This window comes from Pocillopora verrucosa, chromosome 1 (assembly GCF_036669915.1).
Source record: "Pocillopora verrucosa isolate sample1 chromosome 1, ASM3666991v2, whole genome shotgun sequence".
Classification (NCBI taxonomy): domain Eukaryota; kingdom Metazoa; phylum Cnidaria; class Anthozoa; order Scleractinia; family Pocilloporidae; genus Pocillopora; species Pocillopora verrucosa.
Window position 1 is genome coordinate 28,574,000 of NC_089312.1, and position 24,183 is coordinate 28,598,182.

At 38.1% G+C, this 24,183-nt stretch overlaps 3 protein-coding genes and 1 pseudogene across 3 annotated transcripts in view; 3 read left to right on the plus strand and 1 right to left on the minus strand.

Moving 5' to 3' along the window:
* The window catches only part of LOC131771742 (fibulin-1-like), a 55,947-nt gene that overhangs the window by 8,103 nt on the left and 23,661 nt on the right, over nt 1-24,183 (plus strand). The gene's annotated exons all lie outside the window — the stretch shown is intronic.
* On the plus strand, nt 2,085-8,057 carry LOC131780912 (GFP-like fluorescent chromoprotein amFP486). Its single transcript, XM_066168528.1, has 5 exons — nt 2,085-2,162; nt 6,045-6,142; nt 6,662-6,880; nt 7,248-7,457; nt 7,913-8,057. The coding sequence occupies exons 1-5, from the start codon at nt 2,145-2,147 to the stop codon at nt 8,043-8,045; spliced, it is 678 nt and encodes a 225-aa protein (XP_066024625.1). The 5' UTR covers nt 2,085-2,144; the 3' UTR covers nt 8,046-8,057.
* Nucleotides 13,531-14,222, plus strand: LOC136281712 (uncharacterized; annotated as a pseudogene).
* Nucleotides 17,640-20,962, minus strand: LOC131780920 (GFP-like fluorescent chromoprotein amFP486). The gene is made up of 5 exons (XM_066168521.1): nt 20,848-20,962; nt 19,626-19,723; nt 18,882-19,100; nt 18,273-18,482; nt 17,640-17,844 (listed from the first exon to the last, which is right to left on the minus strand). Exons 1-5 carry the CDS (start codon nt 20,863-20,865, stop codon nt 17,712-17,714), a joined length of 678 nt encoding a protein of 225 aa, XP_066024618.1. The 5' UTR covers nt 20,866-20,962; the 3' UTR covers nt 17,640-17,711.

The window sequence follows — 24,183 nt, forward strand, 5'->3', positions numbered from 1 at the left end:
CAGTTTAAACGGTTCTAACGGCCCGCATACACATTCACCACGACACACGACCTTTGAAAACCAGCTTGGTAATCCTGCCTCCTTTGCAGGGGACAGGTTCACTAAGCGGGTGACAAAGGCACTATCGAATTAGTCAATGCTTTGCTAAAGTCAAGGTCAGAAACAAAAAAAAGAAACAGGGTCGATAGAGGGCAGTGCTCGAACACTTATGATTACATAATCAGATGGTTTCGTTTATAAAATGAGTCACAATATGACTTGGCTGACGAAGGACAAACGCTCGAAACGTCATCTTTAGAACGGCTCTTGGGTGGAAATGCACTTTATCAACTCAGTTTATAAAAGCGTTTATTAAAATAGCTTAATTAAAGTAAGAGCCATAACAAAGAAAGAGGTCCACTAACGGCAACGAATATTACTGCTACGTCCACGAAATAAGTTTCTCTTTAGCAGTGATCACGATTTAGGCAACTCTGCTAGTTGCAGCACTGAAATGAAAACAATTCTCTGTAAATTCAACGGTACAACTAGTTACGATGTGATACGTTTAGCATAATCAGTTTTGCCACATGCAGGACTGTGACTCCAGATTGCAGAAACACGGTCATTTTGGAGCAACCCTGCCTTCGCCGGGGACCACACCGTCACATAGCACCCGTGGTTCTAAAACAATTTATTGATCCTAAGTGACCGTGTGGTAATCAAATTTCATTTCCTCTTTTATGAAAAATAAAGTTCGATAAGGCACTATTAAAAAGGTCAAGGCTTTGCTTAAGTCAAGGTCAAAAGAGAACAAAGAAACCCTGCCTTCTTTGCAAACTGTGCGTCGCCGAGGACCAAACCGTCAATTGGCGTCCGTGGTTCTAAAACAATATATTGATGCTAATTGAGTGACGGTGTGGTAATCAAATTTCATTCCTTCTTTAAATCAAAATACAGACTGTAAATATATATAAAACCATAAATGTGAACCGTGGAGAAAGAAATGAATACGGAAGCGATCCTTCCAGTTATGAACACTTCTTCAGCAGTAGTGAAATAAGGTTTGTACAGGATTTGAACCTATGACATCTGTGATACCGGTGCAGCGCTCCACCAACTGAGCTAACAAGCCAATTGGGAGCTAAACCCTAAGCTTTTACAGTTGGATAATGCACTATTGAATTAGTCAATGCTTTGCTAAAGTCAAGGTCAAAAGCAAAAAAACAAAAACACTGCTTTCTTTACAAACTGTGCCTCGCCGGGGACCACACTGTTCCTTGGCACCCGTAGTTGATGCTAAGAGACGATGTGGTAATCAAATTTCATTTGCTCGCTTGTTATCTTACCGCTTACTATGTTGAAAAGAATCCATTTTAGCGAGTTATCCATTTCTAGGTTTACTGCATAAGGGAAGTCCAAGGCTGTACGTTGCATTTTCGAACGCCCGATCCAAGAAGCGAAAAAATCCAAGCTCCAAATTGACCGTGTTTCAGCAATTTGGAGTCACATGCCTGCATGTGGCAAAACCGATTATGTCAAACGTATCACGTATCATGTGGGGTATTCTTGTTAAAAACTTGACCTATTTTTTCATTCCTAAGAGCCGTCATAAATATTCCCATACAAACTCTCGTCATGACTCTTATTTCCCAAGATGATCATCTCACAGCTGGAGCCTGGGGTGACTGTGATTAAACAGGCTGCGAATTAAGTTATCCAACTGGTGTTTCAATTAAAAGAGGAAATGAAGTTTCGTTACAATTATCCATTAGTGCGCCTCTGTTTGACGAAACGGATCACTAACCAACAAATTGCTTAGGCTATAAAAGTCTAAAATCTACCTACAAGAAGGAATCGAATATTACTTTTTTGTTACAAGATTTGAGACATCTTTTAAATTTAATTAAAGTTTAAGTTGCAAATACACGCGCACTAAGCATGGACCATTTGTTCAATATCACACCATGGTTCACGTGGGATATCACATGATGGTTCACGTGGTATCATCATTAATAATGAGCGTTTGTTTGCTCTATCCTAGCCTTTAACATCAATCCACCCTAACGCTCCAATCAGTTCAGCTTGGTCAGCGACGGAGTGAACTACAACAGACTATCTCAACTCGTAATTCAGTTTTGAAAATCAAGCGGTTTATCCTCAACATGTCTCTTTCAAAGCAGGTTAGTGAATTCTTGAAACTAAGCAAAGAGAGTGGAACTTACCGCGGTAGTAAAGAATTAGGTAGAACCGTCCGAACGCAAATTGCTATGCCACACCCAAAACATGCTCTTCAAACGTTATGACCTTTCACTAAAATCAAGCAAAGCAGTAATTCTTGCATGTGAGCTGTAATTTTAGCAATTGTAGGAAAGAAGCTTGATAAATTAGACTTCGACAGGATTCAAACCTGTGCCTCTCAGATACTAGTTGGGCGCTGTTACAAACCAACTAGGAATCCACACGTCAGGAGCAATGGAAACTTTTGAGAGTTTTCCTTTCACGTAGAGAATGTGAGCTTCATCTTAATGAAATGAATTTTATTTGACCTACGGATGAAAATCAAGTAAAATGATAATCCTCGGAGGTGAGCCTCAATTTTCCTGGGTGTTACAGCCTGTTCTCAAGGAGCATTCACAATTGTTGAGGGCACAGAACTTAATCTTTGGTACTGTTCATTATCTATTGACTATGGGGAGGAGCTGAAGTATTTTGGTTGATTCACGTAATATTCTGTTGACCCACCTTATGAGCCCCAACCCGTCATTACAGTTTATTTCCAGTCAATTCTGTGTAGCTCCCACTTTATACTTAGGCATCTCATTAATGAAACTACGCAGAAAAAAATTTTTGCTTCACAAAATTAAATGATAAACTGGACTTGATCGCTTTATTTTGCCAGTTTGGAAAGTTACTGAAATAGATGCATGCCCCGCAAACCACAGGCAGAAAAATGCCGTCGTAGTGTGTCGCTGTACTAGCTAATTAACCTGTCTTCATGTGTCAGTTATGGCTCTTTTAATTCATTCTTTATGTCCTCAAATTTCACACTCACCTTGCAGCTAAATTCAGTTCAGTATTTTTTTCTGATGCAACGAAATATTGAAGCTCGAGGAAATATTTTAAAAGAAGGTCAAAGAGTAGGAAAATTATGTAGAGAGCCAAATGGCGTGTGGCTCATGATGGGCGGGAAAAGGGCGTGCCGGCGCATTAGTTTACTTCTTGTATCCCACAAGCTCCCAGCTACGTTTTTTTTTTATGTTCGCGGCATTTTTTTTCTAAAATATTTTTGCACAAAATTCTTATGTCACGCACAACGGAACTTTATTCAGAAATCCATTTTATAATGCTTATACAAACCATTCCCATTCATCATTGAGCGTTTTAATGATACACTGAAATGCGCTAGCCAAAAACATGCATTTCACATTCAAATTTCACACTCACCTTGAAGCTAAATTCAGTCCAGTGTTTGTTTCTGATGCAATGAAATATTGCAGCTCAAGGAAATATTTTAAAAGAAGGTCATAGAGTAGGACAATTATGTAGAGAGACAAATGACGTGTGGCTTATGATGGACGGAAAAAGGGCGTGCCGGCGCATTAGTTTACTTTTTGTATCCCACAAGCTCTCAGCTGCATTTTTAATGTGCGCGGCATTTTTTTCACTCAAATATTTTTGTACAAAATTCTTATGTCAAGCGCAACGGAACTTTATTCAGAAATCCATTTTATAATGCTTATACAAACCATTCTCATTCATCATTGAGCGTTTTAATGATACACTGAAATGCGCTTGTCAAAAACTTATTTGAAATCAAAATCTTTCTATAATATATAGAAATGAACGCAACTGAATTAAATACACTTGTTAAAAAAGTCAATTAAAGAAAACAAACTTTTTAAAACCATGGAAAGTGAGTTTAATAGAAAACCTGTTCATTTTCTAAGAACAAAGAAAAATGCACTTACAACTGGAGGAAGAAACTGTCTAATTTAAAACCAGCAGCTTTACCAAGAACAAAAATTTTACGAAAAACCCAGTAACTTTGAGAGGAACAAAACTTTAAAAAGAAAAACGTATACCTTCACCAAGAATTATAGTTTCTAAATTAGATACAGAACCATTTACTACAGATCAAAATAAAAGAATGAAAGAAGAAACAAAAAGATAGAAAGTAAATTTTTTTCAGTGACCATGCATTTATTGATGATCCAGATCATAAAACTAGTGAGACTGAAGAAAAACTAAAAAAGGGATTGAAAAAGAGTTATTACATTAGATGATAAGTCTCAGGAGAAAATCCATGCGAATGGATTCAAGAAACAACCTCTTCAGTGCTACTATAATTCATTATTGTGTCCAATGCACGCAGTCTAGGTTCGACTAATATGATACGCAGATGAAGCTGCATGCTATGGCGCACAAGCAAAAGAAGGACGAATTTTGGAGGGAAATTGCCTTATAACAAAATTTTAATTGTTAAAAAGGTCACAGAATAAAGTTGATTCAGCCTATCGATAGTCTCTTATGGTTTCGTCCGCGTTTAAGATCTAGTTTTACTGGTATACTTCTTTACACTCCCGAATCCTAACGTCCTTGTGTCGCTTAAGTCGTGATGGAACTTCCATATGTCCTTACAATTTTGGGCCATTAATCAGTCCATTCTAGCATTGCACCTTGTTGGGGCCAAATTGGTAAATCCTTCTTGACTCTTGGAAGGGACAAATTGAGAAAAAAGTTCCAAAGTAGAATCTGTTTGGGCCAATTCAGAGTTTAAATTGGCTTAAATAGTCCAAAACGACCCTTGAAGGGCTTAATTGGTCTCCAAGACATCGAGGCCAATTTGGCTTTTCGGGTCAATTTGGCTCTCTTCACTCTACAGAGTATGTTAAATGAAATCAAGACGTATTTGCGTGACGGTGAATTCAATGACCATGATCTGATTGTAAAATTACACCATAGAGATGATAAATCAATGAATCAACACCAAACATAGATAATTATTATAAGAGGTATTACAAAAAAAAATAGAAATAAGATTATATAACAAAAACAATATCTTCAAATACGTTATCATATTTCGTCAATGTTTGTTTACCAAGATGCTTATCAAATAAGTATTTTGTAACATTATCTCCATATATTTTCTTCGGTAGACTGATTTTTTTGTTTTTCTATAACTTAAATGACAATAGTCACAAAATCATGATTAATGACTTGACCGCATTGACGGCAAACATTCATCCAATTATCATGGATTAAGTCTTGGTTTTGACAACATTTATCATCTCTTTTAGCCACTTTATCATTTTGAAAATGAAACTCATCAACTAAATCTAATATCATCATCTATAAACATTAAAAGTAAAATTTTTTTAAGAATTTTCTGTTTGCGCACAAAAAAAAAATACTGTCACACGTGGCAAAACACTGACAACAAGAGCCACCCACACATTATTCAAACAAAGCGTGGGAAACATAAAAATATATTGTTTTGAAGTATCTATTTAGCCTGGCGCATTTCAGTGTATCATTAAAATACTCACTGATGTATGGGAAATGGGCGTCAATAGGCATTATAAAATGCATCTCTGAATGAAGTTGCGTTGCGCGTGACATTTGAATTTTGTATAAAAATATTTGAGTGAAAATAATCCAAATATGATGAATTTATTTCGCGTTCACAGTTAACTAAAATATAAATTCTCTTAATAAACTAGCTGCGTGTGACACATTTAAAAACAATGAATACAATTTGGTATAAAATAATACACCTTGAGTAAGCGCAAGTTTATAATAATATTTTGAAAATAACAAAAAATACACAAAAATGTAGCGTGGAAACAAGAAGTGAATTAATGCGCGGGCATACTCATTTCTTATTCATCAGGCGCACTGTGTTAATTTGATATGGCGTAAGCTGTATCTTAATTGTAGAAATCAATAATTTCTATTGAGAAGTTTCTGATAGTGAACAAATAATACGCTGGCAAACTAAAACCGTCTTAAGTTCTTCAATTATTAGTAGAAAATAACCGTTTCTTTGCTTTTTCCTTATTCAGGTCATTCCAGAAGACGTGTTTATGGAATTTGAAATGAAGGGTAGTGTCAATGGACATTACTTTGAGATGAAAGGTGAAGGAAAAGGAAAGCCTTACGAGTAAGTGTCTCTTAAAAGACAGACCACGATGAATATTTCATTATTATGTATCAGTATTTATTTTTAAAACCGGAGTTGAATAAGATCACATTGCAGTCGTCAGATAAAGGCCTGATATCACGGTATCAAGGATTTTGGGAAAGAAACAACTATCAATAAAGACTTTTTTTGAAAAGAAAAGTGAACAAGATCCAAGATTCAGAAGAAGATTTTCAGTCATAAACTATGACTTGTTTTTATTCGAGTTTGCAAATTACCTACAGTCCATGACATCGACTTCTCCATCTGCTTCCAGAGTCCGGCGACGTGTAAAGGCTTCTGCAGAGCTAAGTCACGACTAAATTAATTTGCGATACTTTAATTTTTTACAAGTTAACATGTAAGGTTATGCAGTGTTTGACTTAAGTTTGAATTTTAATTAGCATAAAACATTTGGTCGTTCCTAATCTTCGTTTATTTCAGGGTATACATGAGCTGTTTCTGAAAATAATTTCCAACACTCTTATCATCTTATTTTAGAGGAATACAGAAATCCACTTATCGGGTCACCAAGGGAGGACCCCTTCCATTTTCCTTTGACATTCTGTCGTCAGCGTTCAAATATGGAAACAGATGCTTCACTAAGTATCCTGAGGGCATGCCCGACTATTTCAAACAAGCCTTTCCTGCTGGAATGTCATATGAAAGGACATTTACATTTGAGGATGGAGGAGTTGCTACAGCCAGTGGACACATTAGGTGATGATTAGTATGGGATTGAGATAATAATTTTTAAAAGAAATCTTCAAGGTCATTTTTTCACGGGGAAGCACCCTTTTTGAAAGTGTAAGTTAATCGTGTTTCTCCCGAGAACACTTCCTGTCTAGCTAAATGGGAACAAACCACACAAAAAGCATAGTGGCCAGCGAATATGGAGACTACTAAATTTTGAAATGGGCATTTGTGAGTAAATGGGTTTAGTTTGAAAAACATCGTAGCGGAAATGACAAATCTCAAAAATAAAAGGTGCTAACGCATTATTCTCCAGGGCACATTGGTATTTGATACAATTACAAGGTTGATTCCAATATTTTTATTGATATGTCAAATTTACTTAACTTTACAGTCTTAAGGGCAATTTGTTTAAGCACATATCCATGTTTCATGGCGTAAACTTTCCCGGCGACGGACCCATAATGGGAAAGAGGACAATTGGCTGGGACCCTTCCTTTGAGAAAATGACTGTCTCCGACAATATATTGAGAGGTGATGTGACTATGTTCCTATTGCTCAAAGGAGGCGGTTATCACAGGTGCCAGTTTCACACTTCTTACAAGTAAGTATTTTGTTTCTGTAACAGCTCTAACAGTTGAATATCATTCCTTTGGAGTATTAATATTTGGATTGCATCTTCTATGTTTTACTGGATAAAAGCAACCGAAGAGAACGCTGGGATGAAAAGGGCCTTGATAGAACGGCTTAATTCTAAATTCTTGTGTTAATAAAATGTTTGGGATCGAATAAGACTCTTCTCAATATGCTAAAGGTTATGTACTATAATATCCTTTACAGCTAAAAATGTTTCCTTCCCTGCACTTGTCGGTGAAAGATGTTGAGGGCGATGGAAAAATAATTATTATTGACACAAGTAATTGCTGATCTACACTGTACCAAAAAACAAAGTTCAAAAGCATTGATGTTCAAAAAACAAGTGAGAGACCCAATGCTGATAGGGAACGTAAAACACATATTTTTTATATTTTACTAAGTTTTTTTTTTCCTTTTCCACAGAACAAAGGAGCCGGTCACACTGCCTCCGAACCACGTCGTAGAACATCGTATTACAAGGACCGACATTGAAGACAAAGACGGCAAGAAAGTCCTGCTGGAAGAAACTGCTGTGGCTCATGTTAACCCTTTGTAACTGGGATGGAAGTATTTTTATTACCTCGTTACTTCTGACGTAATACGAATCAAGTCAGTTGAAAAATAAAAAAAAACATTGATTTGATCAAGTGTGTAGTGTCATCCTCTCAATTTGTACAGCCGACTCGTTCAAAACTTCAGTTTTTTCATGACTGCCTTCATTTACTAATCATGTTAGTAGCCACTTACAACTCTTTCCGAACAATTGCTCTTTTTCCTAACTAATGGGTATTGAGCAAGTCAATTGGCCATCATAATTAGACACTATAAAATTGTGACATTACTTTTGAGAAATTGTGACATAAGCACAAAAATAAACACCTCAGAATCTACAAAGGGATTTACATCTCTGTTTTCGATTCGTGGTGGTAAAGTTCAGAATGCATCATAAATCCCATACTTTCCGCAGTCATTTCTTACCACCATAATGCAAGTTTAAAGCGAATGGAAAGAGTTAGATACCCGTGAATACCCAAAATACAAAAGAGAAAATACTGAGGAAGCGAACTAGAAGCTCCTATTTCCTTTTTTTTTTTCCATTTTTACTGCTCAGAATGTAACTCAAATAGCACTTTTCCTTTGCATATCTATTGAAATACCCTAGATTAAGGGTTGTATGTGAATTCGAAATGTACACTGCAACTGGTTAGCGAAAAATATGCTACATGAGTACATATCGAAGTGATTTGTTGCCGGGCACCCCGCTAATACGGACACGAAATTGTGGTATCAAGGGAAAGCAGTGCCACAAGAACGAGCGTTGCCTTTATCTTTTCCGCTGCATGAGAGCACCTAAGGGAGTAAACATATAGTATCCGCAGCAATATTCCTTTCTTTTTTCCGGGCTCGGGCGAAACAATCCCCCTCCTTCATCAGGGCCGTTCAGCCGACCTCCACAGTACTGACCAAGTAGACTGAATGTTTCAGATGTAAAGAGAGCTTTTCAGCAGTATTCATACTCTTTGGACTAATCTTACATTGCAGTCTCCTGCTTGCTAAATTAACTTCGATGCCAAAGTTAAAAGATAACTCCTTAAGAGGCTGTCCGCGTAAGCACGGATAAGGCAAATTTCGGCCTTCACCGATTTCCCTCAGTTTTTCACTGGAAGTCAACAATATTATCCCATGTACAAATATCACATTTATCTTGATCAATTTTATTTTGTTTGCTTTTTTTACGAGACAATTTTAAAGCTCACCCCAAAACTGCTCAATTTGTCTTCTGTGACCCCTATTATTAAGCTATAAATATCGAGCGCTGCCAAATCCTTATTTCCCAGTCTAGAAAGCTGATTATTTTACATGTTTAATAATGGCTTTAGTTCAATACTTCAAAGGTGGAACGATTGCATTCTGTAAAATTTTTACCGAGTTATGAAACTTTCAAAATACCTTCATTGAAATTTCTGAGGAGTGAGGTACATACGGTTGAAAGCCATTTTCTCTTACGTGGGAGCTGATCTAGAGTCAAGTCTTTTGCAGCTTAAAAGTAATTGGATAGAGCAAGTTAAACATAGAATAAAACTTTTGGGCACTCCTCATCCTGCGCCGTAGAGAGCTTTGTGGATTTCATGAATATCCGACGTCTTGATCGAAACCAACGATAACGCAGTCCGACCAGCAGACAGGTTTGTAAAGGTTAACAGCCCTAAAAGGCTTAAAGGTGCAGGAACAATTTTGTGTTATATATTTATGACCATTTTCATTTTCTATGAGGCGATAAAAAAGAGAGCCGAGTGTTTCTGTTTCACTTAATTAAATTACTGATTAATTTTGATAAAGAAATTCGACGGCAGCTACATTTCCTTTTAATACAGGTACATCTCTTGAAAAACACACGTAATTTTTTTTGCTTAGAGCTTATTAAAGTTAAAACTTTTTAACTTTTCTGTGTGGCATTTCTATTTTTTGCGAAAGAATATTTGGCAAACTTGTTTATTTCTTCCTAATTCAATTAAAATCTGTCGGGAACAAAATGATTTGTCTGCAAGATTTTCAGACAAATCCGAGACAGTGTTTCTTGGGACGTTTACTTTGTTAGCACTCAAAATGCCTGCCGTCCCACCAAATTGTTCTCTTTACGAAATACTGCAAAGTCGGTTCTAGTGGGGAGGAACTAGAGCATGTTTTGCTCTCCGAGTGTAACGCAGATATATCCGCCCATTTGGTGAGCTGCTACATGTCAAAATACAGTGAAGTTTAAGAAACCAAGTTAATCATGGCGAGAGCGGGAATTCAGCATTTGCCGAGAAGTCAGCTCGAGGGAATGACCATCTGCCCGAGGCACAGACACTTACTAGGAAGATTCTAACGAGGTCCAAGATCGTGCCAATACCCCGGCCATACTAGGAAAGTTACAAGTGTGGCGGGCAGCCACGTCATAACCTTCCAAATAGCTGACGAAATAAGACTTATATTTAAAGAAATCGCCGCTGTAAGATCACGTAAGTACCAATAGCCTTGTGGCTCTCTAGTTCTCTGTCTAGTTCTCTGTCTAGTTCTGTCAATACTCCTATAAATTTTTGTTGTTGTTAGTCACATGTCCATTTCCCTTGGTTAATTATTGGTGTCGCAGTCGTAAATACAAAAATGCGTTTTTTATCACCAACCAAGGAACTAAGACTACTGGACAGCCTGGTTGGTGGCAATGAAGGACACAAATATAGTCCTGAGCGGTGAATCTGCATCTCCTCTCCATGCCTCGCATGATGTCGCCCCTCTTTTACTCGTCTCTACGGTTCGAAAACACTTTTCCTTTATCTCACACCCACAACGACAACTGTTACGCACGATAGAGACTATAGACCTCCTAGAAGTGTTTGAAACGCCTGGCATTTCTATTACAAATGATTTAGGCTAAGCTAGACGATGACGATGACGATGCCGATGACGATGACGATGCCGATGACGATGACGATGACGATGACGATGACGATGACGATGACGATGACGATGACGATGACGATGACGATGACGATGACGATGCCGATGCCGATGCCGATGCCGATGACGATGACGATGACGATGACGATGACGATGACGATGACGATGACGATGACGATGACGATGACGATGACGATGACGATGACGATGACGATGACGATGACGCTGACGATGACGATGACGATGACGATGACGATGACGATGACGATGACGATGACGATGACGATGACGACGAATTATTTATCAGTTGTATTGATGTAATTTTATAGGTATTTACACCACTTGCCAAAAGAAGCATTCTAAGCGACTGTTGGGTTTGGGATGGCACAGTTCTACCAAAGGTTCAGTCAACCAGGTGCCTGAGGAGAAGATACATCATCGTGTTCGCATTGATATGACCAAAGTCGATCATTTCGTTGAGTTCATTAATCACCCATACTTTTATCAAGACGTGTCATACGGAACTAAATTCAGACATAGTTTGACGCTAAACCTACCCACACCGACAAATACCTCGCTTTCGATTCTCACCACCCTATTGGCCATAAAAAAGTCTGTAGCCAAAACTTAACTTAGGAGGGCTGACTGTCTACCATCTTCACTCGATTCGAAGGCTGAGGAGAGGAAATATGTTGCCAGAATCCTAAAGGCAAATGGCTATAGAAAAACTATTCTCCGTAACTGCCAAAAACCAGTCACAAATAGTAACGCTCTTGATGAAAGGGAACCAGTGACTGGTTTTGCTGTTATTCCTTACATACAGGGTGTTACAGAACCCATCAAGAGAATTTTGAATAGCCACAACGTTAAAGTTGCTCAAAAACCTTTTCAGACTTTGGGGCATATTTTCGCCAAACCTAAGCATCCTGTCACGAAAGAACAACGAACCGACGCCATTTATTCTATTCCTTGCAATGACTGTGACAACGAATACATCGGACAGACCAAACGTCAGTTTGGTACATGGTTAATAGAGCACCAAAAAGCGGTTTTTCTTTGCAAAAAGGAAAATTCAGCTTTATCGGAGCATACATGCCTAACCAACCATACAATTGGGTGGGATAATTCTAAATTTATCACCACTAATCGGCGTTACCATCAGCGCCTTTGTTTGGAGGCTTGGCATATTAACTCCGCCCACGCTCCTTTAAATCGTGACGATGGCGGTTTGCTTCCTGACGCCTATTTACACCTCGTCAGAAAAAAGGCCGCTAATTATTGATCATATAAAAGGACCTCTTGTTGCAGCGTTTAGATCACCCCTAACGAAGGCACTAGACAGGAGTGTCGAAACGTTGGGTCTATGAATCGTAACTTCTTCGGTTACATTCGTTAAATCTGCAAACCAGAGTAGCGTCAAACTATGTCTCATTGTCCACCTGGTTGCCGTGGGAACTAAATTCCTTAAGCTAGACAGAGGCGAAACCATCGAGATGCGGAACGTGGTGCGTACCGAGACGCGGTCTACGATGATTAGCCAGTACATACAGTTCTGTCAGGAGGAGAAGTTTGAACCTCTCAGTCGCACCACTTTATTCAAGATCCTAGAAGTCAGACAAGCCTCACAGAGAAAGTCGTTACAAGGCCTCGACAATACTGCTACCGATGGCTCTGCTGGTTTCCAGAAAATTGAAATGATTGTCGATGATCTAGAGAAAGGAGGAATGAATAGACAATGTTGCGATGAGGTTAAGGAAAGGCTGAAGAGTGGAAAACGCTACCTAAAGACAAATTATCGCGTTCACTGCAATACAGAGAAAGCTTTATGTCCTGATCATTGCCGCAAGTTCGTTTTAAGTGACGAAGAAGATCCCGAATTCCAGGGGAAATGCTCCCATCAACACACAGAAAACTGTAACGAGTGTCAAAATCTGCGAAATGTCTTAGACAAAGTTCGAGGTCCATTTTGGATCCCTTACGGCAGTGAACATCGAGACGATCTGCTATGCGACTTCAAACTGGCACAAACAGATATTTTTGAGTGTAAGGTTCACATTGTTCGCTCTGTAAACCAGGAAGCAGCAAAGCAAGATCAGCTGAAGATGATAAGTACTAATCTGAACTGTGCACTAGTAATAATAGACTGGGCAATGAAGTTCCTCCAGCTTAAATATCGTGAGAAGCAGTCAGATTGGTTTGGCAAGAGAGGATTGAGTTGGCACATCTCGACGGTGATCACACTTGATCCGAACCTTGAAGGAAGACTAGAAATGCGGTCATATGCCCATCTGTTTGACGCATGCCGGCAGGACTGGTTCGCCGTGTGTTCCATCGTAGAAAGCACACTGAGAGAAATTGAGACCCAAAAGCCTCACATCACCCGGGTTTATCAGCGGTCAAATGAAGCTGGCTGTCATCATAATAATTCCCTCGTTGCTGCGGCAAGAGGAATTGGTAAGCGGGTTGGTTTGGAAGTTTATCGGTACGACTTTTCAGAGCCACAATATGGCAAGGATGTGTGTGATCGAATTCTGTGTCCGATGAAAACATGCATCCGACGTTTCTGCAACGAAGGAAACGACATTCTATTAGCGGGAGACATGAGGAGGGCACTTTCTGGAAAACCAATGAAAGGTACATCCGCATGCGTTTGCGAAGTTGACGAGGCGAAGATAACCCTAGAAGTGAACAAGATAGATGGCTTTGCAAGCTTCACAATGTCCAGTTTGAGGAGAAAGGTATTCGTGTGAGGAGGTCGTACGGAATAGGGCGTGGTAAGGAAATCTCTTTTGACCAGCTGGTGTTAAAGCGCTAAAGGGACACTGGTATCATTGTCAGTGAAACATTTTTCCCTCTTCATGATGCACGTGTTTATCAATGCTCAGATCCTAAGACAGAGAGTTCAGAAGAGGAGAATTACTGGAACGATTCGAATATAAGCATGTTTGAATGTTCCGAGCCTGGATGCGTGAAGAGTTTCCAAACATTTTCAGAGCTCGAGTCACATTTGGACGTAGCGAATCATTGCGTCAAAGATGAAAGGCCGTCAGAAACGCTATATGATAAGCTTCGTAGAGATTGGGTAGACAGGTTTATAACATCAGTCAACGTCACTGAAAATGAACCGTCTGAACCTAATATCCACCAAAGTGAAAATGTCTCAATACCCGCGTTGCACACCGTCATTATGGGTTGGGCCCTACACTGGCCACGAGCAGGATCCACTAGATTGAGTGACAAAGTTAAGAAATATCTAACTGCAAAGTTTGACCAAGGGGAACAATCAGGCTAAAAGCTGACCCTCAGCAAGTCTCAAATAATATGAGCAAGACAAGAGATGAGTAGAATAGAAGGTTGTTTGAATGAGACGAGTGGTTGACCAAGAGCCAAGTACAGGGTTACCTTTCTCGCCTTGCAGCAAGCAGAAGAAGGCAAAAAGCACACTCAGAAATCGAGCACAATCCAAAGGAACTATTTCTGGGGGAAAAAGGAGCTGAAAGACAACAGCTGATGGCGCACATTTCTAACGAACTGAGGCCGCAACACCCTCTGTCTTACGACGCCTTTAACTTGTGCGAGTGTGCGAGGGATAATAAGCTGAGTCTTTTTAATGTTTCACTGCTTAAAGAAATCTTGCACTTTTTTGAAATACCATTTAAATCAAAAGACAGGAAAAAAGACCTGATTGAGCAACTGATGTCCTTTATACAAGAATGTCAATGCTTTAATGAAGTGTAACACACGGGCCGCGGTTGGGATAACTGTCAGCATGGAGCCGTGGCAAACCAGTGATAGGGCATTTAAAGTGAATTTGTTGAAGAGTAATGTGCACGGCCTCTAAATACCCTGATGTACAGTTCTATATCGATTGATGAAAGTGCTTAAAGCATTAACATGTAATTAAACCCGTGAAAATCATTTTAAAATTGGCGCCTGTTATTTTGTAGTCATGCCTTTAATGTCAAAACAAAAAAATCATAAGCCTACCGTGACCGTTAGTCATGTTGACCCTCACTCTATAGCATGTACGAGCATTTACACAAGATAATTTCTCTATTGCCTCCTCGAAATTTTCTCAATGATTTATGCCTTAACTTAAATTACTAAATTCGCTTACTTACTTTTGGAAATGTTCATTGAATTAAATATACCAATTTCTATCGCTTGCATAATTTCTCAATTTCTTCTGGGAGATTTCCATACTCTCGATGGAGAAACATCAACATATCATGATATAAATGCCGAACTAAATGTTTCTTTAATTTGAGTTCACCAGCCGTGAGACAATCTTTTAATGCTGGTATTGCGTGACTAGGCTACTTCACTGCAGTCCACAGTCACGCTTAAAAATCTCCACGGCGTTAATCATGAGAACCAACTAGCTCACAATCTAAAAAACTTTCACAAATAGTAAGACGAAATTTTTCCACAAGTAAGGGTGAACTATTTTCCTGAAGAAAAACGGCAAAAGAGGTCTGAAAAGATTATGCACAAGATAAAAACACTTGCGCGAAATGAACAACTTAGTTGTCAAAAAAAAGGTGGATCCCCTTAGCGCATTGTGTTCAAAGGAAATGGCTCTTGAAATTTTACGTAAAGCTGTCAAGAAAGGATACAACAGATGAGTTTCACATTAATAGGAATTAAAAACGAAGTATTTTTCCGGAAAATTTGAGCCATTTCGTGAAAAAATGGCCAAAATGATGAATTATATCGATCTTGATACTCCATCAGATAATCTTTGCGGCACCTTAGGGCTGTTACGCTTTAGAAACCTGTCTGCAGGTTGGACCGCCTTATCGTTGGTTTCAATCAAGATGGCGAATAATTTATGAAATTCGCCAAGTTCTCTATGGTGCAGGATGAGGAGTGCCCAAAAGTTTTATTCTATGTTTAACTTGCTGTTTCTAAGTACTTTTAAGCTGCAACAGACTTGACTCTAGATCAGGTCCCGCGTAAGAGAAAATAGCTTTCAACCGCATGTATCTCATTGCTCACAAATTTCAATGCTCACGATAAGGTATTTTGAAAATTTCATAACTTAGTAAAAATTTCATAGAATGCAATCATTTTACCTTTAAAGTATTGAAATAAAGTCATTCTTAAATATGTAAAATAATCAGCTTTCTACATTGGGAAATAAGGATTTGGCAGCGCTCGATATTTATAGCTTAATAATAGGGGTCACAGAAGGCAAATTGGGCAGTTTTGGGATGACCTTTAAAATTGTCTAATGAAAAATAAAAAGACAGAAAATGATCAAAAAAATGTGATATTTGTACATGGGATAGAATTTTTGACTTTCACTGAAAAAGGTAGGGAAATCGGTGATCGGCCGAAATTTGCCCTATCCGTTCTTAAGCGGTCAGTCTCTCAACATTTTTTACGGAGACTCAATATTAAAAACAGCAGAGACATTTTAAGTATCTTGGCGTGGTGGTAGACGAATCATTATCATGGAACAATCACGTGTCATATATTGCCTCGAGAGTTTATCCTAAACTGAAACTTTTGAGTAGAACTTCATCTTTTCTTAGCCCTGAAATTTTATTGAAGATTTACAAAACGACAAATTTACCTAAGTATTCGAGACTATGGCTGCATCGTATGGGGTTTTTGCAGCAAGAAGAACTCCGATTTTCTGGAAAGGTTGCAAAACAAAGCAATGCGAATAATCTTAAGAACAAATCACTTAGCGTGCACACAGTAAATGAGAGAGAGACTTGGCCTGTTAATATTATCTAACAGGCGCCGTTATTTACGTCTCCAACTAGTATATAAAATCGTACATGATTATCACTGTCCCAGGCAACTTCAAGGGTATTTTGCATTGAGATCACAACTTCGCCGTAAAGCCCTCAGAGATAGTAGGGAGCTTTATCTCCCAAGATACAAAACAGCTATGGGCCAGTCAACATTCGAGTATGCCGCTGCAAAGGAATGGAATGGCCTCCCCAAAGAACTGTGCGTTTGTGAAACGTTGAGAATTGTTAAAATTAAAACTTTTAAACTTTCAGTAGAATCAGATGAGGCACAACACAAATGAAGTGTATAAATTTTTTATCACTGTAAATATTTTTTTGATAATTGTTTTTATTTAATCTTAACTTGTATCGATGGTAAATTGTATTTTTAACAGTATTTTTATTACTGATTTATACCAGCGTTTTCTATGATGAATTTGCTGATCGGTTTTTTTTCAGTTTAAATAAAGCATTTATTAAATAAAGCATTTATTTGCGGGGATCTGACTCTTTCCATTCGCTTTAAACTTGCACTATGGTGGTAAGAACTGACTGCGGAAAGTATGAAATTCATGATGTATTCTGAACTTTATCACCTAAAATCGAAAACAGAGATGTAAATCAGTTGCTGTTTTCAGAAATTTAGTTAATGATGTGTTTAATTTTGTGCTAAGTCATAATTTCATGTCTCAATTTTACAGTTTCTAATTATGATGACCAGTTGACTCGCGCAATGCACGGTGGCTAGGGAGATGGACAATTGTTCGGAATGGGTTGTAAGTAGCTACTAGCACTATTAGAAAGTGAAGGTAGTCATGAAAAAACTTTCGTTTTGAACGAATCGACAGAATGTTTGTATCCATTTTTAAGTCTAAGAGAGTATTTATGGCTGTGCGAATTGAGAGGATGACACTACACAGTTGATCACCAATGTTTTTTATCTTTTTTTTTTATTTTTTTATTTTTCAACTGACGTGATTCGTATTATAGTGAAGTCAGAAATTTTCGTAGAGGTAGTGAAAATACTTCCATCCCAGTTACACAGGGTTAACATGAGCCTTAGCATATTCTTCCAGCAGGACCTTCTTGCCGTCTTTGTCATCAAGGTCGCTCCTCACAATGCGATGTTCTACAACGTGGTTCGGAGGCAGTGTGACTGGCGCCTTTGTTCTGTGCAAAAGGAAAAAAATATTTGTTAAAATACAAAATATGCGTTTTACGTTCCCCATCAGCTTGGTTTCTTTTACTGGGTTTTTTTTTTAACTTTTTTATGAACTTTACTTTTTTTGTTACAGTGTAGTTTAGCAATTACTTGTGATTATTTTTCCATCGTCCTGAACATCTTTTATTGACAAATGCAGGGAAGGAAACATTTTTAGCTTTAAAGGATATCATTATAGATAACCTTTAGTATCTTGTAAAGTCTTATTCTCTCCCAAACATTTAATTGACAAGGGAAATTAGTATTAAGCCGTTCTCTCCAGGCCCTTTCATCCCAGCGTTCTCTTCGGTTGCTTATATCCCGTAAAACTCAGAAGATGAGAACCGATAGCTCAAAAGAAATGATATTCAACCGTTGGAGCTGTTACAGTACTTACTTGTAAGAAGTGTGAAACTGGCAACTGTGATAACCGCCTCCTTTGAGTAGTAGGAACATAGTCACATCACCTCTTAATATGTTGTTAGAGACGGTCATTTTCTCAAAGGACGGGTCCCAGCCAATTGTCCTCATTCCCATTATGGGTCCGTCGGCGGGAAAGTTTACGCCGTGAAACATGGATTTGTGTGTAAATAAATTGCCCTCAAGACTTTAAAAATTAAGAGAAATTTGAGAAATCAATGACAAAGATGTAAAATTACCCTTATATCTATGTCCCATACCAAGAGTGCGATGTGCCCTGGAGAATAATGCATTAGCGCATTTTTTTTTTTTAGTTTTTGTCATTTCCGCTACGATGTTTTTCAAATTAAACCCATTTTCTTATAGATGCCTCTTTTAAAATACAGTCGTCTAAATATTCTCTTGTCACTTTGCTTTTTCAAGTTGTAGTTTTGTTCCCATGTAGCTAGACAGCAGGCGCTCTCTTGAGAATCACAACTAAGTTACACTTTTAAAAACGGCGCGGCCTGCTCCGTGTAAAAAATAACCTTGAAGATTTCTTTTAAGGAGTATTATCTCAATCCCATACTAAATATTACTTTCATACCCAATGTGTCCACTGGCTGTGGCAACTCCTCCATCTTCAAATGTAAATGACCTTTCATACGACATTCCAGCAGGAAAGGCTTGCTTGAAATAGTCGTGCATGCCCTCAGGATAATAAGTGAAGCACCTATTTCCATATTTGAACGCTGAAGACAGAATGTCAAAGGAGAATGGAAGGGGTCCTCCCTTGGTGACCCGAAAAGTGGACTTCTGTATTCCTCTAGAATAAGATGATAAGAGTGTTTTATTATTATTATTTTCAGAACAGCTCATGTATGCCCTGAAACACAGGAAAATTAGGAAGATCAAATATTTTATGCTCATGATAATTCAAACTTGAGTCAAACACTGCATAAACTTTCACGCTAAGTTGTGAGAAATTAAAGTATTACAAATGAATTAAGCTGCGACTGAGCTTTTACAGGATAATTTGCAGTAGTCTTCACGCTTCGCCTGATTCTGGAAGCAGATGAAGAAGTCGATGTCATAGGCAGTTGGTAACGCGAATAAAAACGAGCTCATAGTTCATGACTGAAAATCTTCTTATGAATCTTTATCTTGATCACTTTGCGTTTTTAAAAAAGTCTTTATTCACTTTGGTAATTTCCCAAAATCATTGACACCGTGACATTAGGCCTTATTTGACGGCTACAAGGTGATCTTATTCAACTCTGTGTTTAACAATAAATTGCAATGCATAGTAATGAAATAGCTCATCGTGGTCTGTCTTTTAAGAGACACTTACTCGTAAGGCTTTCCTTTTCCTTCACCCTCGATCTGGAAGTAATGTCCATTGACACTACCCTTCATTTCAAATTTCATATTCATATCTTTTAGAATGACCTGAATAAGTAAAAAGGAAAGAAACGATTATTTTCTACTGACAGTAATATTTTTCAAAGACCTAAGCTGGTTTTAATTTACCAGCGCATTTAATTGCTCAGTGTCTGAAACGATAAAATATAAATTTTTTTTTTTTACTATTAAGATACAGCTTACGCCATATCAAATTAACACAGTGCGCCTCACACCATTTGGCTCTTTATACCTAATTGTCCTACTCTTTGACCTTCTCTTAAAATATTTCCTTGCGCTGCAATATTTCATCGCATCAGAAACAAACATTGGACTGAATTTAGCTTCAAGGTGAGTTGAAAGCTTCAGGACATGAAGAATGAATTAAATAAGCCATAACTGATACATGAAGACAGGTTAATTGGTATAGCGACACAACACGACGGCATTTTTCTGTCTGCGGTTTGTGGGGCATGCATCTGTTTCAGTAACTTTTTAACCTGGCGAAATAAAGCGCTCAAGTTCAGTTAAACATTTATCTTTTGCCTAGTAGAATTTCTGTCGGCCTGGTGTTATCAGTGAGATGGGCTCGTCTACTGAGGGGCCAGTCTTTACTCACCAGGACGGGGGGAAGGGGGAATGTTTTTTTTTTTTTGGGGGGGGGGCTCTAGTTGTCAGATTTCAACCCCGACACCCTCCTCCCCTTGGTCGATAAATAATGAGCAGTAACGAAGACAAATTTTTGTTCCCTTAAAAATTGCAAATCCTACTTGAGAACCGGCTGGAACACTCAGACAAATTGAGGCTCACCTGCGAGGATTATTGTTTCACTTGATTTTCATCCGCAGGTCAAATAAAAATTTGCATTTCTCCAAACGTGTGGTTAGTAGCAGCGCCCAGCTGGTATTTGAGAGGCACAGCTTTGAATCCTGTCGAAGTCTAATTTTATCAAGCCAGGAGTGATGGCTCCTGTCAAGCTTCTTTTCTGCAATTTTTTAAATTACAGCTCACCTGCGAGGATTATTGCTTTACTTGATTTTAGTGCAAAGTCAAAACGTTTGAAGAGCATGCTTTGGGTGTAGCATAGCAATTTGCGTTCGGACGATTTTATCTTATTCTTTGTTACCGGGGTAGATTCGACTTTCTTTGCTTAGTTCCAAGAATTCACTGACCTGCTTTGAAAGAGACATGTTGAGGATAAGCCGCTTGATTTTCTAAACTGGATTACGAGTTGAGATAGCCTGTTGTAGTTCACTCCGTCGCCGACCAAGCTGAACTGACTGGAGCTTTAGGGTGGATTGATGTTAATAACTAAGATAGAACAAACAAACGCTCATTGATGATAATGATAACACATGAACCATCATGTGATATTTAACAATTGGTTCATGCTTAGCGCGGGTGTATTTGTAACTTTAACTTTAAGTAAAATTTACAAGGTGTTTCAAATCATGTAACATAATAGTAATCATTTGATTCCTTTTTGTTAGATTTGAGACTGTTTATAGCAACTTATTGGTTAGTAATCTGTTTCGTCACACGAAGGTGCACTAATGAATGATTGTTATCAAATTTAATTTCTTCTTTAATTAAAATATCAGTTGGACAAAGCACTATTTAATTAGTCAATGCTTTGCTAGAGTCAAGGTCAAAAACAAAAACAAAAAAAGAAAGAGACGGAGGAACCCTCGAGGGCGGTACACGGACACAAACGATTACATAATCAGATGGTTTGGTTTTATCAACTGAGTTCACAACGTGAACACAGAGCCTAGGAATGTAATCTGATTATCTCTTATGGAAAGTTGGCAATAACTAGTCACGAATGTGCTTTACCCTCAATAATGATAATTTAAAAAATCCTCTGGAACACCCTGCTTTAATTTTCGGCTTTATTAGGCTCAACAAAATTATATCCAGTTCCAAAGAAAGTATTGTAGTCGTTCCATGCTTCTCAGCCGTTGTGAAGTATAAAAGCGTATGCTTGTCGTTTTTAATTCCTTCGGTCCGTTCAATCTTTTTATTGTTACTTTTAACATTTTATCCTTGTCTCAGATGCTGAACTTTTAAGGAAACAGACTAACTTCGAAATTGAACCAGTTCATGTTGACAAAAATATAGGCGTTGCTATTGACATCGAACTTTATTAAATAGTCAAAGCATTGACGACTAGTATTTAATTAGTCAATGCTTTGCTGGAGTCAAGACCCTGGGAATACATTTGAACTGTCAAACAGGAATTGCCCTTAGGCGCCGCGGTCAGCTAAGGTCAACCACGTTTTTTAAAATTATGAAACCAGTCGTTTAATTTCAATGAAGCCGGATGTTTATCTTGTCTTAATAATTACTCTTTTGTTCAACCGAAAAAAAGGTAAAAAACAAATGCCGTTCCCAGATCTATACTAAACTTCAAAATTAAAAATGTTCGTCTTTTCCTTTTCTTTATATGTAATATATGTTGTTTTCTGTGATTTTGTGAAGTCTAGTTTAAAATTTCGCATTGGATGGATAGCAACTTGATATTGATACAATACTTCCTCGCCCTTTGTTGCTCTCTTGCAGTGGAAGTATACATCCAACAGGTGGATGTACTTGCGGCACTGTGTTCCGTCGCTACTGCGAATTCGAGTTCGTAATAACGGGGTGCAAGACAATGTTTAAGCATTCATATTTTTTCGTTGAACCAGTTGCACAGCTGTAAATTTCGCATATTAAAAAGCGTCATAACTTTATAAACACAGAGCCTGGGAATGTGATCTGATTTTCTCTTATGGAAAGTTGGCAGTAACTGATCATGAATGTGCTTTTACCCTCAAGAATAATAATTTAAAAAAATCCTCTGGAACGCCCTGCTTTAATTTTCGCCTTTATTAGGTTCAACAAAATTATATCCAGTTTCAAGAAGTACTACAGTCGTTCCATGCTTGTCAGCCGTTTTGAAGTATAAACGCGTATGATTGGCGTTTTTAATTCCTTCGGTCCGTTCAATCTAATGATTGCATAATCAGCTGATTTAGTTTTTGTTAAACTGAGTTGAGAACGTGACTTGGCTGACGAAGGACTAACCCACGAAATGTGTAGAATGGCTCTTGCGTGGAAATTCACATCATCAACTCAGTTGATTAAAGAAAGAATTAAATAGCTTTATTAAAGAAAGAGCCATGATAAAGCAAGAGCCGGTCCACTAACAGCAATGAATGTTACAGCTACGTCCACGAAATTGGCTGCTCTTTAGCAGTGGAAACGATCTAAACAATTCTGTTACTTGTGGTGCAAAGTCAATGGTAGAAACTAGTTACAACGTGATATGTTTGGCATAATCAGTTTTGCCATGTGCAGGATATGCTGAAAAACTCTCCATGTTTTTCAAAAGCTAATTTCATTTTATTGTTTGAAGATACATTTTGACATTCAATTGAAGCGACGCTTTCGAAACTGATAACCTTTGCGCATTCCATTCTATTTTCTTAGTATTCAAGGATGTGCAATCTTAATCAATATGACTACCGTCAAATGCCGCCCATATGTTTGCATTATTTGATTGAAAAGAAAAACGACCAACGTCGATTGACGACGCGTAAAGCGATAGGTAAAATAATTTCACATTGCTACTCGACATGCGAGAGTGCATTTTTCAATCAACATTTAGCAAAAAAAGGGAATTAAAGTGGACCTTAAAGCTTTACTTAAGTCATCATCAAGAATCAGTTAAATCTTTCTTTTGTAAACGTCATTCAAGACTGTTTAATGACCTATCCCAGTGATTATTATTGTGAGGGCTAAATAGAGAGAACCCATGACGGCTGCTTGACAGGGTTACGAAACGATTACTTCTGTACTTTGAACTACTGGATAACATTTGGCCCCAGAGCAATGTTCATTGTCGAGTTTGGATCGCTTGTTTCTGAAAACTGATTTAAAAGTCGCATGCAGACGGTAATTCGAGACTCACAAGTCAAAACTGAATTGTATACAAGGGAAACATACTTATGATTGTAAATAGAAGAGGGAGATGGTAAGTTTTGAGCTCGGTAAGGAAATAGAGAAAAATGTTTTTTCGTCTTGCCACGATAGTGGGATAAAGAAAAAATTCTGAGTACTTATGATTTATTAGATTTCATCGTATCAGCTTCTGCTGAATAAATGTTGGGGTCTGCACCGAGACCTTGGGAATACTTTTGAACTGTCTGTTACGGTATAATCAAAGCGACAGAAAAACACTACGATCCCACAAACTCAACTACTTTATTAAACAGCAAGTAATGTTCTTAACAAGGGGCGACTCCTAAAAGCAGTACAATACTTATCGTTGATAAACTTAATTAAGCCCGCCACAGTCTATATGCCAGCTCACCGCTAACACAATCTCACTGCTGTCTCCAAAGTTCTTTGAATTTTTGATCATTCTTCTTTCGCGCTCATAACGTGTTCTGTCCACTTACATAGTTATGACGTGTTAACTGCCTCTTTAACTGTCCTATTGCACTTTCCATTTACAAGGATGACGC